This window comes from Gymnoscopelus microlampas (assembly GCF_963454915.1).
Source record: "Gymnoscopelus microlampas genome assembly, chromosome: 15".
NCBI lineage: Eukaryota > Metazoa > Chordata > Actinopteri > Myctophiformes > Myctophidae > Gymnoscopelus > Gymnoscopelus microlampas.
Window position 1 is genome coordinate 50015160 of NC_139952.1, and position 20267 is coordinate 50035426.

Sequence of the window (20267 nt, forward strand, 5' to 3'; positions counted from 1 at the left end):
CATGTCTCCCCGGTCTCACAAGATCCAACACTTTATTCTGAACTTTTATTGTCAAGTCTGGATATTAAAACTTGTGTCAGCTTATGTTTATATCACCTGTCAATCAATGTGATTTGAAATGTGAGTTCACTCACGACCCAACGCATATTACGATTCCCTTTAGTTACAGGGGAGGGGGGCCGGGCAGGTGATTTATCCCACAGCAGCACAAGTTATTATTATGTCAGAATATAAAAAGTGAACCTGGATGGGTGTGTTTCACCACATCGTTGTTGTAAACTGAGGTACAGTAGGCTTCTCTGCTTCAACTTCACTTCATCTCCTAGCCTGTGATCTTAGCTTAGTCCTAAAAGAACAGTGGTGGAAAGTAAGTACATTTACTCAAGTACTGTGTCAATACTGTACTCAAGTACTGTGTCAACGCGTTGCGACGCGTTGTGAGCTTGTAGATCTGCTATTTTCAAAAGATTTTTAACACATTTTATACACACGGAACATTCTGCATGATGAGTACATTCTACTTTTGGTACTTTAAATACATTTCGATACCAATACTTTTGTACTTTTACTTTTTATTTTGAATTACGGACTTTTACCTTTAACAGAGTATGTCTACATTGAAGTATTGATACTTTTACTTACTTAAGTAAAACATTGAAGTACTTTTTCCACCACTGTAAAAGAATATCCTATGGAAGTGATATGTTTTACAATTCTTTATTGTCTAAACAAGTGTTGGTCAGTGAGAGAGTGAGACAGGTGCATGACAGTGAGAGAGTGAGACAGGTGCATGTCAGTGAGAGAGTGAGACAGATGCATGTCAGTGAGAGAGTGAGACAGGTGCATGACTGTGAGAGAGTGAGACAGGTGCATGACAGTGAGAGAGTGAGACAGGTGCATGACAGTGAGAGAGTGAGACAGGTGCATGACAGTGAGAGAGTGAGACAGGTGCATGACAGTGAGAGAGTGAGACAGGTGCATGACAGTGAGAGAGTGAGACAGGTGCATGACAGTGAGAGAGTGAGACAGGTGCTTGGCAGTGAGAGAGTGAGACAGGTGCATGGCAGTGAGAGAGTGAGACAGGTGCATGACAGTGAGAGAGTGAGACAGGTGCATGACAGTGAGAGAGTGAGACAGGTGCATGACAGTGAGAGAGTGAGACAGGTGCATGGCAGTGAGAGAGTGAGACAGGTGCATGGCAGTGAGAAAGTGAGACAGGTGCATGTCAGCAGAAATACATGTCGTCTCATCTTGGTTTGTTCATTGACAGCGTTCAGTCACGTTACTATAGTAACCAGACACTGCACATGTTACAGCCAAATTTATACTCCGTCATACGACGGGTTCGTGCAGCGAAAATAGTAGATCTACAAGCTCACAATGTGATGCGTCAGCGACACATTGTGAGCTTGTAGATCTGTCCATCCAGCGCACTCCCAGTTGGCGCTCGCTGTCTCCTGTGGGTGCCAGAGCCCTAGGTGATCGGCCCCTGCTTATTTTGCTTGTTAAAAGCATCATTTTATTAAGACATGACAGCAATATGGGAAAAAAAACATATTTATCTCAATTAAACATATATTAAATACAATAACCAAATATTATTTTGAAAATGATTAGTAGGGGCAGCCCAGTTTAGTAAGTTGACCAAATATCTACTCACACCCCTAATCAAAATAAATCGGGTAAATGTATCTTACCTTAGAATCTCCAGTCTACAGTGCAGACTCTTCAGTCCAGCAGACAGCAGATCCAGTAGTCCTGAGTCCTTCAGGTTGTTTTCGCTGAGGTCCAATTCTCTCAAATGTGAAGGATTAGAGCTGAGAGCTGAAGCCACAACTTCAACCTCTGTCTGTCTGAGGTTACAGCCAACAAGTCTGTAAAAACAGATTAAATAAGAGACTATCAAAACAAATTACACCTAGTTCACTGTCATGGAAGTTAACTAAGAGATCTCCTACTGTATCTAGTTATACATACATAAACAGTTTAAGTATGATCAGAGAACAGGTAAGCAAACAACAGATGGAAGTTAATGTAATGTAAGTAATCTGAGTAACCAAGCTCACTGTTTAAAAAGCCATCCTCTGTACACCCCTTCACTAATGGTATGGTCCATTTCTCATATGGTAACTTGTTAAGGGTGGTCATCTAGTGAAATCCCTATTACTGAAATGGACTCTTGCACCCATTAATATCAATATAAATAATCAAAACTAGAAGATGATGAAGATCTGACAAAATACATCCAACAACGATAGTGTAATTTTGTATCTCAGCATGGCAGGACATGGATGTAGGCTTGGGTTCCCATAATATCAATCTTATTAATACATTCTCACCACAACATTCATATTATATTAACATAATACAGTATATAATAAAACAGAAGAGATCAAAATACATCTGGTAAATGTATCTTACCTTAGAATGTGCAGACTCTTCAGTCCAGCAGAGAGCAGATCCAGTAGTCCTGAGTCCTGCAGGTTGTTTTGGCTGAGGTCCAATTCTCTCAAATGTGAAGGATTAGAGCTGAGAGCTGAAGCCACAACTTCAACCTCTGTCTGTCTGAGGTTACAGCCAACAAGTCTGTAAATACAGATTAAATAAGAGATTATCAAAACAAATTATACCATATATTATATACCATATTTATGCCCTATATTATAATATATGGCAGAGACAAATAAAATAAAATAAAATTGGGCTTTGCCTAGGGCCCATTCTGGCCTGCATTCTCCATGTTCACAACTCAAAGTAAACGCTGGATTATTTCTTCAATAAATCGTATCACAGAGGCAGCGGGCAGCAGCCTACGAGGTAACATGGGTGATTCACATCCAGGTGTTTATATTGAATGTGATTTCTCCATCACAACGCTTTCCCATCAAACAAAGTCATCCAAACTTTGCTCTTTTTTGCAAACAGACAGTGTGTGTCTGTATCTTGAGTATCTAGATTCACTCACTGCACTGGGAAGTGAACGATGCCAGCTGCAGGTGATCAGCACTGTACAGATCAGAGGGACAGGCCCCGATAATCACCCTTACCTTGGTAATACTTCATTGGCATGTAACGTTATAAATGTGTTCACATATCAGTGCACCCAGCACCACAAACAGCTACGTGACCAAGTTTAACCCCTTATTGAAGAGACTACAGTGTTTTGTGAGATGAGAGCTTTTTGGACAGGTGCTAACCTCTCTCACTCGCCCTCTCTCTCTCTCTCTCCCTCTCTATCTCTCTCTCTCCCTCTCTATCTCTCTCTATGGCTTTGATCAGTCAGCCATATATGGCCATAAACGGGACAAAACTGACAGATAGAGATCTCCATATACGGTCATATCAGTTGGATCACTGGGGCAACGTAGCTGTGAGGGCCACGAAGCAGCCCCAACCTCTAGTTTTATTAAGACATGACAGCAATACTGGAAAAAAAGATATATATCTCAATTAAACATAATAGATACAATGACCATTATTTTGAAAACGATTAGGGGCAGCCCTGTTTAGTAGTTTAACAGAATATCTGAGCACACCCCTAATCAAAATAAATCTGGTAAATACTGTATATATTACCTTAGAATGTGCAGACTCTTCAGTCCAGCTAAGAGCAGATCCAGTACTCCTGAGTCCTGCAGGTTGTTTTTGCTGAGGTCCAATTCTCTCAAATGAGAAGGATTAGAGCTGAGAGCTGAAGCCACAACTTCAACCTCTGTCTTTCTGAGGTTACAGCCAACAAGTCTGTAAATACAGATTAAATAAGAAACTATCAAAACACATTATACCATATATTATATACCATATATATGCCATAAATTATAATATATTGCAGAGACAAATAAAATAAAATCGGGCTTTGTCTAGGGCCCATTCTGGCCTGCATTCTCCATGTTCTCAACTCAAAGTAAACACTGGATTATTTCTTTAAAAAAAAACGTATGATATGTTTTACAATTCTTTGTTGTCTAAACAAGTTTTGGTCAGTGAGAGAGTGAGACAGGTGCATGTCAGTGAGAAAGTGAGACAGGTGCATGGCAGTGAGAGAGTGAGACAGGTGCATGTCAGTGAGAGAGTGAGACAGGTGCATGTCAGTGAGAGAGTGAGACAGGTGCATGTCAGTGAGAGAGTGAGACAGGTGCATGGCAGTGAGAGAGTGAGACAGGTGCATGGCAGTGAGAGAGTGAGACAGGTGCATGGCAGTGAGAGAGTGAGACAGGTGCATGGCAGCAGAAATACATGTCGTCTCATCTTGGTTTGTTCATTGATAGCGTTCAGTCACGTTACCATAGTAACCAGACACTGCACACGCAGCATGCAGGCTTTCATAGGCTATCTGTGTTTTTTTATGTAAATTGGTCTGAAAACAGTCCGTCAGATTTGTTCCCCCTGCCTACGTCACGTCAGGGAACAATTCCTCCCGTTTTTCAGTTCCAACCAAAAAAAATAATTTAAAAAATCTTAAAAAAACAACAAAAAAAACATCTTTTTTTTTTTTTTTTTTTTTTTTTCAACATGCATACAAACTGGATCAATAGCGCCCCGTGCCAAACAAGACAATGTGGTATTGCAGGTGAAAGTGCTTTATAAGCCAGAGAGAAGTTAGTTGGAATGAGTATATCTGAGGCTTGATTTAGGCTCAAACCTTTTGAAAAACGTTTGAGGGACATAAACAATATGATATTAAATATTATTATATTTTTTTTAATTCATGGTGTAGACCCTTTAAACATATATTAAATACAATAACCAAATATTACTTTGAAAATGATTAGTAGGGGCAGCCCCGTTTAGTTAGTTGACCGAATATCTACTCACAACCCTAATCAAAATAAAATCGGGTAAATGTATCTTACCTTAGAATCTCCAGTCTACAGTGCAGACTCTTCAGTCCAGCTAAGAGCAGCTCCAGTAGTCCTGAATCCAGGTTGTTTTTGCTGAGGTCCAATTCTCTCAAATGTGAAGGATTAGAGCTGAGAGCTGAAGCCACAACTTCAACCTCTGTCTGTCTGAGGTTACAGCCAACAAGTCTGTAAATACAGATTAAATAAGAGACTATCAAAACAAATTATACCTTGTTCACTGTCATGGAAGTTAACTAAGAGATCCCCTACTGTATCTAGTTATACAGACATTTAAGTATGATCAGAGAACAGGGAAGTAAACAACAGATGGAAAGTTAATGTAATGTAAGTAATCTGAGTTACAAGGCAGCATTCTAGGGCCGTTACTGTTTCTTCTATACATTAACGACATGAATGCTGCCTGTAACTGCAAACTGTTCCTGTTCGCTGATGACTCGGCACTCCTGATTTCGGGTGAGGACAAGTTGCAAGTCGAGGAAGCTCTCAGCTCTGAACTCTCAAAAATCCGTACCTGGCTTACCGATAACAAACTGTCACTACACCTTGGGAAAACCGAATCCATCCTATTTGGGACCAAACATTCCCTCAGTAAAAAGGTAAATGACTTCAAGGTCAAAGTCGATGACACAATCATCACTAGCAAAGAAGAGATTACCTATTTGGGATGTATTCTTGACAAACACCTGACAGGTGAAAGCATGGCAACAAAGGTGTTCAAAGGAGTAAACCAGAGAACCAGATTTATGGGCAGAGTTTCCTCTTTTGTCAACCCTCAGGCACTCAGGACCCTCTCTGGGGCCCTGATTCAGCCCCTTTTTGACTATGCTAGCTCCTCTTGGTACTCCAACACCTCAGTGTCACTGAAGACTAAGCTTCAAACCTCCCAAAACAAACTGATTCGACTACTTCTCGGACTGGGGCCCATGACCCACCTCTCTCCCACTCACTTTGCCAGCCTAGGCTGGCTCAGGGTGGAAGACAGGGTTATACAATTAAAAATGGGACTGGTCTTCAAAATTGTAAATGCAGATTTGCCCGAAATGCCCCCTATACCTGCATATCTGTATAAGTACCTCGAAAAAGTTAGTGACACCCACAGTCACAAAACTAGAGGGAGCGTAAACAACAATCTGGTAACACCCACCCATAAAACAAACATGGGCAAATTCTCCTTCTATAGCACTGCCACCAAGGAATGGAATAGTCTAACCCCATCCCTCAAAAAATGCAGTTCGCTGGGCTCATTCAAAACAGCCCTAAAAACTCATCTTTCTGGAGGCCTAAAGAGGAGCTAGTACCAGTTTCCCTGTAGACAGACGACCCCCCCCCTCCCCCTTTTTTGTACACACTTTTTATTTTTATTTTGATCATGTTTTGTTTTGTATATATTTCATTATTTTCCCATGACCTTTTTTGTACATAATGGTATTTTTTTTTTCCCTCTGTATTCTTATGTTGATTTTTGAACTGTTTGGTTGCTACTATATATGTCTATGAAATTAATTCAAGGACCCCAATGGAAACAAGCCCGCAAGGACTTTTTTGGCCGGACCTTTTAGACAAAAGCATTATAAATGTAACTGTGTTGTTCTTTTGCCTAATAAAAATTTCAATCAATCAAAAAAACCAAGCTCACTGTTTAAAAAGCCATCCTCTGTACACCCCTTCACTAATGGTACGGTCCATTTCTCATATGGTATGGTCTGTTTTCATGGTAGAATAACTCATAAAGAGGACACACATGAATAGTTTGAGGACTTGAGTTCTCCTGTTGTTCTGTGTGTACTAAGGTTGGGGTCGTCTGTCGGCGATTGGATGAGTCCAATTAATGTTGGTTACCTTCATGTTACATGTGTGCACTTCACCTAGTATGCTGAGTATACTAATATAGTTTTGTCTTCCATTAAAGGAATATTTCACCCCAAAAAATACTTTATCCCTATCAACTTAATCTGAGTTCCCAGAAGTTTTCGCCAGCTCTGGCGAGGAACTTCTGGGCCACAGCCCTGGTATTTGTGGGCGGGATGTACGTCACGCTCTGAATCTGAGCGGACACGCCTCTTACCGGTCTGAGAGCTGTGCAACTCGTCTAAAAAGTCCGACGAGAGGCGAACAGCAGTACACAACAATGGCGGCCGAAATTTCTCAAGGGGAAATTGCTTCCCGTCGATCCTATTTAGATGCATCACCCACTGCATGTGGATCCCGCCCCCTTTTCTTCATTGGCTGTTGATTTGAATCACAACGCAGTGGCCGCGCCCCTGCTGTCCAAGCTCCGACGCTAACCCTCCCAGACTACTATCAACTAAACCTTGAATTCATGGAGATTTGAGTTTTTTAGTATTTGTGACATTCCTGAAGCTAAATCCAATATCCTACTACTTTAATTAAAATGCCCACGCTGTGGTGTACGTCCCGGTTGGTCACCACACGATCACTCCACTTGCCTCCAAACTTGCCACAGACTATTGATCAGTGCTCTGGTTAATGTCTAGGATTCTTTCCCCACCTTCAATGTACTTACATATTGTACAGTTAATATAAAACTACATTCTTTTTATTCAGCCACATTTTAGCCACTATTTTTTTGGGCCACGAGGCCCACCCTACTGCACATGTGTGACATAGGCGCAGTGTCCCATAAAAAGGACAAGGACTGACAGAGATCTCCATATATGGCCATATCAGTTGGATCACTGGTGCACCGTAGATGTGAACCTCTAGTTTGACTAAATGACATTAATAGGAAACCAATCTTAACAAGAGCAAAACTATATTTAAAACATTCTCTTTAAACCTGGATCATCAGTAGGCTCATAGTGATTACACTGTGAGAGTTGTTTTGGAGTTTAAATACATTTCTTTAATATAGTTCTGCATTGGTTTTCTACCACAGCAGACACCGCAAATATTCTATTTTGGATCAGGAATGAAACCAAAAAGAAAAAAGGTCTGAGTTGGGGGGAGGGGCAGAGTGGAGTGTGGAACGGTCAACACCACTAGACGTCACAGAAAGACTGAACAGAGGAAGAGAGCAATGTTCAACCAGCAGTTGAAGGTGTGAAATGAATAAAGTGAGAATGAACAAATATATGGCATATTTACTATTTGGCTAGTCCCTCCACGTGCCAGAGCCTCCCCGAATCCCGGCAGAGTACTTCCGGAGAAGCGGACTGAGTGGCCCTGTCTTTCCCTATAGGACTGACCGTGGGTGCTACTGGGACGTAAGTCGGGGCTTGATCAACCCTGGCTGGGTCACCTGGGCGAGGGTGTATGTTGTATGTTGCGAGACCCGAAACACCCTATGACCCCAGGCTACAACACTGATGATGCGTCCCAGTTGCATCCATGTGATGTATTTCTTTATTAGTTATTCTATTTATAGTGGCTCATAGGAATTTATAGACTACGTGACAACCAGGAATAGTTTGGTGACCACAGGAGAGACTGTTGACAGCCGGAATGTAGACGGCATCCCGGGAGCAGTATGGGTTAGCGCCCCATGCTGTGTCTTCCGTGAGGAAGAAGCCCAAAAAACCCGCGGTGAGGCCTTTAGGAGGGCCATTCCATTCCAGCGTACCGCAAGCGGAGCTAATACCATTAGACGGCCCAATCTAGTGGTATCGGCCCAAGGAACCATCACGCCAGAAGGAAATGTTTGGATCGGGGCGGTGCATCTGATCTGGCGCAGCGCTCAGGTCCTGGACCTGGTGAGACGAAGGAGGAGCCCGGCCAGGAGACAACCCACAGTGCCTAGTCCCTCCACGTGCCAGAGCCTCCCCGAATCCCGGCAGAGTACTTCCGGAGAAGCGGACTGAGTGGCCCTGTCTTTCCCTATAGGACTGACCGTGGGTGCTACTGGGACGTAAGTCGGGGCTTGATCAACCCTGGCTGGGTCACCTGGGCGAGGGTGTATGTTGTATGTTGCGAGACCCGAAACACCCTATGACCCCAGGCTACAACACTGATGATGCGTCCCAGTTGCATCCATGTGATGTATTTCTTTATTTATTAGGTGGAATTCATCATCTGATACACCTTAGACGCACACAAATCAAGGCTTTACACAGCCTTTCATGAATCAGACGTGGCTCTTTATTTACAAGCAAACCTACAATAAAGAATATTTATTTATTTAATTATCTTGTCTTTTTTATTTTAAGTTCCACTACTGAGAGGATGGCAATGTCAGTGGGTTCAAACCACTGGTCTGGTGGGGGTAACCAGCAGGGCTTTTAGACTCTTAGTTTAGTTTTTACCCTGCTTTATTGTGGACTGGCCTTTATTTTCAAATACACACAATACCACTAGTCACTATTTGAGACACAAACAGTTTTATTGGAACCTTTATGTCAACCTTAATTTCTAATTATAGTGTTAACTGTAATGTCACTAGGATGTTTCTATTCACTTGACTACTAACCGAGCCTTTCTGCAGTTCCTCACAGCTGGGATCAGTCTCCTTCTCCCTCCCTCTGATGTGTTGTATTTGTCCAGGTCCAACTCTTCCAGAACCTCCTCAGACATCAGCAGCATGACGGCCAGAGCTGAACACTGGCTGTCAGACAGTTTCTCCTTTGATCCGTTCAGGTACTGTTTGATCTCCTGATGTAATGAGTGGTCGTTCATCTCCATCAAACAGTGGAAGATGTTAATACATCTGTCAGGAGAGATATCATGAGTGTTTATCATGCTCTTTAGGTTCTTGATGGCTTCCTGGATGCTCTTTGGACTGTTCTCTGTCTGACCCAGTAGGCCTCCTAACAGACTCGTGTTGGACTCCAGTGAGAGGCCATGAAGAAACCGAACAAGTAGGTCCAGGTGGCCATTTTTACTCTTCAGGGCTTTGTTCATAGCGGCTTTCAGGAAGTCGGAGAGGGAGAAGGGGTAATAATCACGTTCCAGGAATGTATTCAGTACCTTCATGTTCTTCTTTGAGAAACAATGGAGCAGGTAGACTGCGGCTAGAAACTCCTGGAGGCTCAGATGAACAAAGCTGTAGACCGTTTTCTGGAAGAGCACACCCTCTCTTTTGAAGATCTCTGTGCACACTCCTGAGTACAGTGAGGCATCTTTCACATCAAGACCACACTCTTCCAGGTCTTCTTGGTAGAATAGGATGCTACCTTTCTCCAGATGTTCAAATGCCAGCCTGCCCAACTTCAGGAGAACTTCCCTGTCAGTCTTTGTGAGGTGCTGTTGATTCACCTCATGTGTCTCATCATACTTCTTCTTCTTCCTCTTTGTCTGAACCAACAGGAAGTGGCAGCACATCTCAGTCAGGGTCTTGGGCAGCTGTCCTATCGTGTGTGTCCTCAACATGTCCAGCAGAACGGTAGCAATGATCCAACATAATAGTGGGATGTGACACAGGATGTGGAGGCTCCTTGATGTCTTCATGTGTGAGATGACTGTGCTGGCCTGTGTCTCATCACTGAATCTGTTCCTAAAGTACTTCTCCTTCTGTGGATCTGTGAACCCTCGCACTTCTGTCACCATGTCAACACATGCAGGAGGGATCTGATTGGCTGCTGCAGGTCTGGTGGTTATCCAGAGGAGAGCTGAGGGGAGCAGATTCCCCTCGATGAGGTTTGTTAACAATGCATCCACTGATGATGTCACTGTGACATCAGAAACAATGTCATTGTTTTGTTTTGTTTTTTTGTTTTTTTTGAACAATGAAAACCTGCTTTCATCTAGACCATCTAAGATGAAGCCAACTTTCCAGACAGCAAGCTGCTCTGCTGTGACCTTCTTTAATGTTGGGTGGAATTCATGGATCAGTGTGAGAAGACTGTACTGCTCATCTCTGACCAAGTTCAGCTCCCGGAATGAAAAGGGAACCAGGAGATTTATATCTTGATTTTCCAAACCCTTTGCCCAGTCCAGAGTGAACTTACGCACAGAGAATGTTTTGCCAATGCCAGCGATGCCCTTGGTCAGAACTCTTCTGATGGGTGTCATTCTGCCAGGGAGGGGTTTAAAGATGTCACAGCAGTTGATTGGTGTGTCATGGAAGGTCTTCATGTTGGAAGCTGTCTCAAGCTGTATCACCTCATGTTGGCTATTAACCCCTTCACTCTCTCCCTCTGTGATGTAGAGCTCTGTGTAGGTGCTGGTGAGGGAAGTTCCAGACTCTTCTGTCATGTGGTCTTTCACATCATCAAGACTGTTCAAACTGCTCTTATAATCGTTCAAATCATCCTGCAGACTGACATCTGATATGGGAAAAAAACATATGTTTTAAACATTCAGCGCACAATGTGCTCAGAAAAACACAAAAACATTATTGATATTGATAAGGACAATAATTTGAACATTTAGTCTGACTATGATTTCTTTAATGTAGCATAAATAGTGCAAATTCTATCCAGTCTTACTTTGTCCAGGTGTGGTTTGACTGGGTGTCTTCAGTCCAGGTGTGGTTCTGAATGTCTGTCCACACTGGGCACAGCCATAGTCTCCTGTTGGAGCAGACTGGTCCCAGTATGAGGTGATGCACTGTCTGCAGAACCAGTGTCCACAGCTGGTGGAGACTGGATCTGTCAGAACCTCCTCACACACTGAACACCTGGACGCCTGCTCTGTCACAACACAACCACTCCTCTTTCTCTCTCTGTGAAGATGAAGACAATTTATTACAATATAACACCTTGTAATAATATGTACATATAATATAATAGGACATTTAACATTCATGTATGTATGTATGTATGTATGTATGTATGTATGTATGTATGTATGTATGTATGTATGTATGTATGTATGTATGTATGTATGTATATAATATCCATGCCTGACATGAGGATATGTTCACACTGCATTGGGTTGGTACAATAATAGTCTCTACTCTGTCATGGAATTATATAGTATTCATAAACCTCCCTATAAGATATAAATGGTGCACCGTGTCTACTTCTTGACTGCTTAAGAAGTATCACGGTTTGTTCATTTGCTGGTCACTTTAAACTCTAACTAGTTGTAATAGTATCCTAGTTGTTGCTTTAATAAACAACAACTACTGTTGGTGGGGGGGGGGGGCTCCTGTATGTTCTTCACTTAGCACCTAAACAGCTGTATTGTCAACAAGTTGGAGACATGAGAGTGATTTCTGACAGACAGGAGAGACTGTGACAGACACCTCAACAAGATGACATAAAAGCATGAATATTATAATATAATGATTCTGACAAATATGAGTCACCCAACATTTTAAAAGGACAAAGGTGACAGAGTATTGTCTTTTACTGGCTGCTGCTTATTGTTGGAAAGCAGTCTGTGTGGTGTGTGTGTGTGTGTGTGTGTGTGTGTGTGTGTGTGTGTGTGTGTGTGTGTGTGTGTGTGTGTGTGCGCGTGCGTGCGTGCCTGTGATAACATCTTTGACAGCTAATACACCAGATGTTGTTGTGGTTTATGAAGAGTCCAGGGACGTGTCTGTGTTAGAGATAGCCTTCACCTTTGACCTTAGCCTAGAGGAGGCATTTATGACCAAGGTCATTAAATACCAACCACTCCTACATACCATCTCAGAGCTGGGCTATAGGTGCAGGCTATTTGTTTTTATATTCGGCAGCCTGGGACATACCCACAGATTAGTTGTTAGAGGGCTTCAACAACTTAGGATGCCTAAAAAGGAGGCAAAAAGGCTGGCAAAGTATTGTGCTATCTCTGCTATAATTGCCAGTCGCCATATATGGCGGAGACGCTCTTACTTATACCCGTAGAGTACTGAGTGACATGCTTATTGTATCATGAAAACATATGCCATGATTTTGTGAATGAATGTAACCCTACTGCACCTTTAATATTTGTGTCCCTGTATGTATTATCCTTTATGTGGACATAAATACATGGTTAAAATGTGTGTGTGTGTGTGTGTGTGTGTGTGTGTGTGTGTGTGTGTGTGTGTGTGTGTGTGTGTGTGTGTGTGTGTGTGTGTGTGTGTGTGTGTGTGTGTGTGTGTGTGTGTGTGTGTGTGTGTGTGTGTGTGCGTGCGTGTGTGTGTGTGTGTCGAGTTGCAAAAATCAGAAGATCATATGGGTAACAGCCCAACTCACTCCAAATCCAACTCACTCCAAATCGCGCCCAACTCACTCCAGACATCTCCCTCCACAGCAGAGCCCAACTCACTCCACACACTTGGCCAACTCACTCCACACACTTGGCCAACTCACTCCACACACTTGCCCAACTCACTCCACAAATTTAATTTGCACAACTCACTCCACAAATTATTATTGAGGAAGACATTTGTGCTTAAGTACAATATTGAGGAATTTGTTAGCTATTTAAATTTAAATGTAAACATGGGACAGCTAAAATAAACTGTTGGTCCATCATCATGCAATGAATGCAACCTTGTGATGAATGCAATGAATGCACCAATGTGATTAATCCACTGTTGGATAAATAGTAGTTATATACATAACTTTGGGACTGTGAAATGCATAGGAAAGTGTTGTTAATTGTAAACTGTAGACAATGAACATCTATTTTGATATAAAGTTATACCTAAATAATTAGATGTTATTTTACAAGGTGAGGCACATTTTATTTATTTTTTAAATAAAATGAGACATTTTGAAAGTAGCCGATCTACAAGCTCACTTTATAGGAAGATGAGCACTTACTCCTATTCAATGAAACATCCATTACAATGAGGTGTTGATTAATGGGTCATGTGCCTGCATTATGCAATGACCAGGTGATAGGCTATATATGCAGATAAGGTGTTGATGTGAATGGGTCATTTGTATGAAGTCAATTAATTATTCCAAGAATAATGTAAATGGCATGAAATGGGGGAAAACACTATAATATTATAATTTATAGCCGAAAAGTAACTAGTAAAACAAATACATTTAGTGGAGTAAAAAAACAATATGTGGATCCAATATGTAGTGGAGTAGAGGTAAAACCATTGGAAGTTGGGAATACTCAAATAACGCACAAATACCCAACATTGTACATAAGTACAGTACTTAAGTTAATGTACTTAGTTACTTTACACCACTGACACATTGAACCAATATTACACTGGTGACATTGCATGGAGTGAGTTGGGTTTGGTCCTGGAGTGAGTTGGCTTTGGTCCTGGAGGGAGTTGGTCTTTGGTCCTGGAGGGAGTTGTCCCAGCCCTGAAGTGAGTTGGGCGAATATTTCTTAAGTCTTCATGGAGTGAGTTGGATTTGGAGTGAGTTGGGTGGTATTCATGATATGCCCTAATTCACAGATATGAGTGATCTTACTTTGTGTTTGAAGGTCCAGGTTCATTTCTGAAGTTCTCCGGTAAGCCCTTTGACCTGTCACTCTTCATAGACACGCAGCTGGGTGTTGGAGACTCTGGTCTGTGGTGAAGACTTCCGGAATCACACACATGTTTCTACAATTATCATTTGAATTGAAAAGACACTTTGTTGCAGATATTCCTGATAATAATTTACAGTGTGGCTGTAGAACAGGGTTTTCTGTACAGTAGGTCTGTCCCCTCAAAAGTAGACCAATCACAGCTCATGATGCTACATGCATGACATCACAAAATACCAGTGGCTCAGGGGTAGAGTGGCCGGATGGGAACCATGAGATTCCCAGTTTGATCGCAGGCTCCCCCAGAGTTAGTGCGAAGTGTCCTTGAATGCCCTAATTGCTCCCGATGAGCAGGTTGGTGCCTTGCATGGTTTCCTCCACTGTGTGTGTGAATGGGTGAATGTAATGCACAATCTATGTAAACGCTTTGGATAAAAGCGCTATATAAATGCACCATTTACAGCTCATGATGCTACATGCATGACATCACAAAAAAGAACCAACTCAGACCACGAAAGATTAAGTTACCTTGTGCACTTAAAGTTAAACTCACAAACAGCATGAGAAGATCATTGTTGATATGATTGATTATTATTATTTGTATTATTCTTTTTCCCCTTCCTCTGTAAATGTTAGTTACACCAACATTATTCTTTTATAGCAATTCTTATTTCCATTTAGCCAAATGAAACAGACGTCATCACACAAGGCTGGCTCACCTACTAAGCATGCTAAACAGTGATGACAAGACTGTCAGGGAACTTGCTAGATCTTCTCTGTTTCTAGACATGAAACGGCGTAAAGTGGCCCTGGCAAGAGAGGGCGAGCCAAGTTTCCTGAGGGGTTCAAAAGAAAGCCCAACCTTAAAATGGACTCACATGCTACTGGGTTCGGGGTGTCGTCAGATTGGCCTGACCTCAATGACCTCTGTGTGAGAACCGGAGTATCCCTACACTGGGTTGGACCTGACTCAGACACTGTAGCAGTCTCTGAGGACATTATTACCAACTGTTTGATCTCAGTAAGGGCTACTGTTATTGATAAAGAACATCATTTATCACCAGTTAATGCACGGAGGTACCTTGTAATGTTACAACAGCAGAACCAACAACAACACTGGACTGGTTTAAACTACAAGGAAAGCTAGCTTGCCTTCCTACTGCAGATCACACCGTCTCTCACACAATATTCAAAAATTATGCAGTTGATGAGGATATAATCACCTTTACAGTCAAAGCCAGATTACAGATCCTCCCAACCAGACTCAATCTTTCTCTGTGGTACCCTAATACGTTTCCTCCTCATTGTCTGCACCATGACCACACTCCACTTACTGAAACTCTGTCACATATTCTGAACGGCTGCCATGTATATAAGGGAATGTACATTGCTAGGCATGACAGAATTGTTGACCTATTAGCTAAGGACATAAGTTCATATGTTTCATCATCTGCCAAAATGTATAAGCACTCTTGTGTTTCAACTGCCATGTTCATGTGCAATAATGAAAATGATGCCTTTTCAGATGTCACAGCTAATACACCAGATGTTGTTGTTGTTGATGAGGACAGTAGAGAAGTGACCATTTTGGAAGTGGCATGTACATTTGATCACAGTCTGGAAGAGGCATTCCTTACAAAGGTGCTTAAGTACCAACGTCTTAAGGATGCTATCATGCAGCTTGGTTACAAATGTAAACTGCTTGTGTTCGTATTTGGAAGCCTCGGTAATGTCCATAAATCAGTTGTGAGAGGCCTGCAGAATGCAGGAATGCCCAAGACAAAAGCTAAGGCATTGGCAAAATTCTGTTCAATGTCTGTGATAATTGGCAGTCGCCATATATGGAGGAGGCGATGCTTCCTGTACCCGTGATCTGTATTCTGAAATACTTGTCGTTGAGCTTTTTCCAAGTTTGTCCATCTACTATTGTTTGTGTTCAAGAATTTATTGTTAAAATGTGAACGCAAATAAAGATGTTAAATGTGTGTGTGTGTGTGTGTGTGTGTGTGTGTGTGTGTGTGTGTGTGTGTGTGTGTGTGTGTGTGTGTGTGTCGAGTTGCAAAAATCAGAAGATGATATGCCCTAATTCACAGATATGAGTGATCTTACTTTGTGTTTGAAGGTCCAGGTTCATTTCTGAAGTTCTCAGGTAAGCCCTTTGACCGGTCACTCTTCATAGACACACAGCTGGGTGTTGGAGACTCTGGTCTGTGGTAAAGACTTCTGGAATCATACAAATGTTTTTATAATTATCATTTGAATTGAAAAGACACTTTGTTGCAACTACTCCTGATAATTATTTACAGTGTGGCTGTAGAACAGGGTTTTCTGTACAGTAGGTCTGTCCCCTCAAAAGTAGACCTATCACAGCTCATGATGCTACATGCATGACATCACAAAATACCATGTACTGGGGGCGGCAGTGGCTCAGGGGTAGAGTGGCCGGATGGGAACCATGAGATTCCCAGTTTGATCGCAGGCTCCCCCAGAGTTAGTGCGAAGTGTCCTTGAATGCCCTAATTGCTCCCGATGAGCAGGTTGGTGCCTTGCATGGTTTCCTCCACTGTGTGTGTGAATGGGTGAATGTAATGCACAATCTATGTAAACGCTTTGGATAAAAGCGCTATATAAATGCACCATTTACAGCTCATGATGCTACATGCATGACATCACAAAAAAGAACCAACTCAGACCACGAAAGATTAAGTTACCTTGTGCACTTAAAGTTAAACTCACAAACAGCATGAGAAGATCATTGTTGATATGATTGATTATTATTATTTGTATTATTCTTTTTTTCCCCTGCCTCTGTAAATGTTAGTTACACCAACATTATTCTTTTATAGCAATTCTTATTTCCATTTAGCCAAATGAAACAGATGTCATCACAGAAGGATATGCAGAGCCAGCCAGTCTGTCCAATGTGATTTCACCAACACCAGATGAGATGTGTGAGGTTTCCTTTAGAAACTACAAACACTGCAACTGAAATGAAGTGAAAACCACTGACTGACCTGTGTATATTCCTACTGTACATATGCCAGGCATGCAAACAGCCCCAAGGTGAAAAAGGTGACAACATGTTGTTTTCTTTCGGGTCAGGTGTCACACAATTGCCCTATTTGGGTTCAAAAAGGTGACTGTAGCTGAAAAGTGACACTTTTGCATGTCTGATATACATACACTCAGCACATGGCTCTAGGTAGGTACATACAGTATGTAAGAGTTTGTACTTTTTGTACTTCATCCCCAAAGGGAAATTAAGGCGTTACAGCTGAGACAAAGAAAAAGATACATCAATAAAAACCTTTGGAATAAAAACATCTAAAATAGGCATCTAAGAATAGTCAACCTATAATATTCAAAGACAGCCCAAACATTATTATGAAAAAGTCTAGTGGATTGATTTTAACATCCCTCATCCTAATCATCCTGATCAAGACAGACAGAGGAGGAGTTGTACTGATTATTATTTCTGCCTGCTTATTGCAGCAAACAGAACATATCTCCTATAGCGCTCCTTATCACAATGTAGGTGTAACAGTCTGTTGCTAAAAATCTTCTCTATCCTGCCACAGTGTCATGTAGTTTCTACTCAGTTTAAGATCTCTCACAAACAAAACCTCTATTGTCAATGACTTCTTATCTGAAAATGAACTAGATTGTAGTTTAATGTTACTTGGCTGAACCAGAGTGATAACAAGGAGCTAAAGTAGGCATCAAATCATTCACTGAATGACCTGTGTGGTTCAGATAAATGTAGCTCTATTGTATCTTCTTGGTTTGACACCAGTTCAAATCCTAGCTGCTGTATTGTCAACAAGCTGGAGATATGAGAGTAATCATCTTACAACATGTATTCTAAAGACATACAACTTGTCATCTATCAAATAAATGCCTGTTTCAAGTCCAGTTTTATTGTTTATATCATTGATCGTTCTGTATGTTTGTTTGTAAAAAAAAAAACAGGAAAACAGTAGAACTATTTTACATTTTAAATTAGTTCATGTAGATACATTTTTATTCATTTCCACTTGTAGTTCACAGAGATCTGTGATCTTACTTTGTGTTTGAAGGTCCAGGTTCTTTACTGAAGTTCATAGGGGAATCCATTGACCAGTCACTCTTCAGAGACACACAGCTGGGTGTTGGAGACTCTGATCTGTGGTGAAGACTTCTGGAATCACACAAATGTTTTATAATTATCATTTGAATTGAAAAGACACTTTGTTGCAGATGTTCCTCGTAATCATTTACGGTGTGGCTGCAGAACAGGGTTTTCTGTACAGTAAGTCTGTCCCCTCAAAAGTAGACCAATCACAGCCCATGATGCTACATGCATGACATCACAAAACAGAACCAACTCAGACCATGAAATACTTAAATACCTGATGAACTTAAAGTGGAACTCATGAAGAGCATGATAGTTGGATCATTGTTGATACTATGCTATTTATTTATTTATTCATTTATTTCCCTCTGTAAATCTTAGTTACACCAACATTATTATTTTATAGCAATTGATCTATTCCATTTAGCCAAATGAAACAGACATCATCACACTCAGAGATGCACACAAGCAGCCAGTCTGTACAATATGATTTCACCACTAAACTCCACACTGAGATTTGTGAGACTTCCTTCAGAAACTAAACACACTGCAACTGAAATGAAGTGAAAGCCAACTGACTGACTAGTTTATATTCCTACTGTATATACACCTACTGTATATACACTCAGCACAGTTAGATTATTTTATCCTATAATGACTACTATACTATGGTACATAATAAGAGTTTGCACTTTTTGTACTTCTACTTCATTCCCAAAGGGAAATTAAGGTGTTTACAGCAGCTCTCATTATCAGAAAGACAAAGAAATAGATACATCAATAAAAACCTTTGGAATAAAAACATCTAAAACAGACATCTAAGAATAGTCAACCTACAATATTCAAAGACAGCCCAAACATTATTGAGAACAAGTCTAGAGGATTGATTTTAACATCCGTCATCCTAATCATCCTGATCAAGACAGCCAGAGGAGGAGTTGTACTGGTTATTATTTCTGCCTGCTTATTGCAGCAAGCAGAACATATCTCCTATAGCGCTCCATATCACAATAATGTAACAGTCTGTTGATAAAGGATCTTCTCTATCATACCACAGTGTCGTGTAGTTTCTACTCAGTTTAAGATCTCTCACAAACAACACCTCTATTATCAATGACTTCTTATCTGAAAATAAACTAGATTGTAGTTTAATGTTCAATGAGACTCACTTGGCTGAACCAGAGTGACAACAAGGAGCTAATTGAGGCATCAAATCATTCACTGAATGACCTGTGTGGTTCAGATAAATGTAGTTCTATTGTATCTTCTTGGTTTGACACCAGTTCAAATCCTAGCTGCTGTATTGTCAACAAGCTGGAGACATGAGAGTAATCATCTATTACAACATGTATTCTAAAGACATACAACTTGTCGTTGTCAACTTGTTTGTAAAAAACAGGAAAACAGTAGAACTATTTTACATTTAAAATGAGTTCTATGTAGATACATTTGTATTCATTTCCACTTGTAGTTCACAGAGATCAGTGATCTTACTTTGTGTTTGAAGGTCCAGGTTCATTCCTGAAGTTCATAGGGGAATCCATTGACCAGTCACTCTTCATAGACACACAGCTGGGTGTTGGAGACTCTGGTCTGTGGTGAAGACTTCTGGAATCATATACATGTTTCTATAATTATCATGTTAACAAAGAAGTCAATTTGTTAAATATTTGTTATTGTTAAGTCCCATTTTATTTTAAAGTTTGACTAAAAGTACAGTGTTAGTGTTGTGTATATTGTAAAGGAGGATAGACATACTTTGTATCTGGAGGTCCAGGTTCATCACTCTTCATAGACACAGATGGAGACTCTGGTCTGTGGATGAGCTGTTTATCAGTTCCCTCCTCCTCTCTCTCCTCACAATGACTCATCTTTGGTCTTTATTAAACCTGTCAAGAATACAGTCAAAATAGACCAGAAAACATTAAAGATGTGCTGCATATACACAGTGGGCATGAACAAACACAGGTAGACACACAGTCACGTGC

General features: G+C 41.1%; 1 protein-coding gene across 1 annotated transcript in view; it reads right to left on the bottom strand.

The window, feature by feature from the left end:
- The window catches only part of LOC311062407 (NACHT, LRR and PYD domains-containing protein 12-like), a 37286-nt gene extending 17424 nt beyond the window's left edge, over positions 1-19862 (bottom strand). Inside the window, exons 1-8 of the mRNA XM_084081422.1 lie at positions 19774-19862; positions 18232-18345; positions 11243-11478; positions 9286-11080; positions 4854-5027; positions 3577-3741; positions 2422-2586; positions 1698-1874 (exon numbers count right to left, since the gene is read on the bottom strand). Of these exons, the coding sequence (XP_083937548.1) occupies positions 1698-1874; positions 2422-2586; positions 3577-3741; positions 4854-5027; positions 9286-11080; positions 11243-11478; positions 18232-18345; positions 19774-19841 (2894 nt within the window). The 5' untranslated portion in view covers positions 19842-19862. The remainder of the gene's footprint in view (positions 1-1697; positions 1875-2421; positions 2587-3576; positions 3742-4853; positions 5028-9285; positions 11081-11242; positions 11479-18231; positions 18346-19773) is intronic.
- Between the last annotated feature and the right edge of the window lie 405 nt (positions 19863-20267).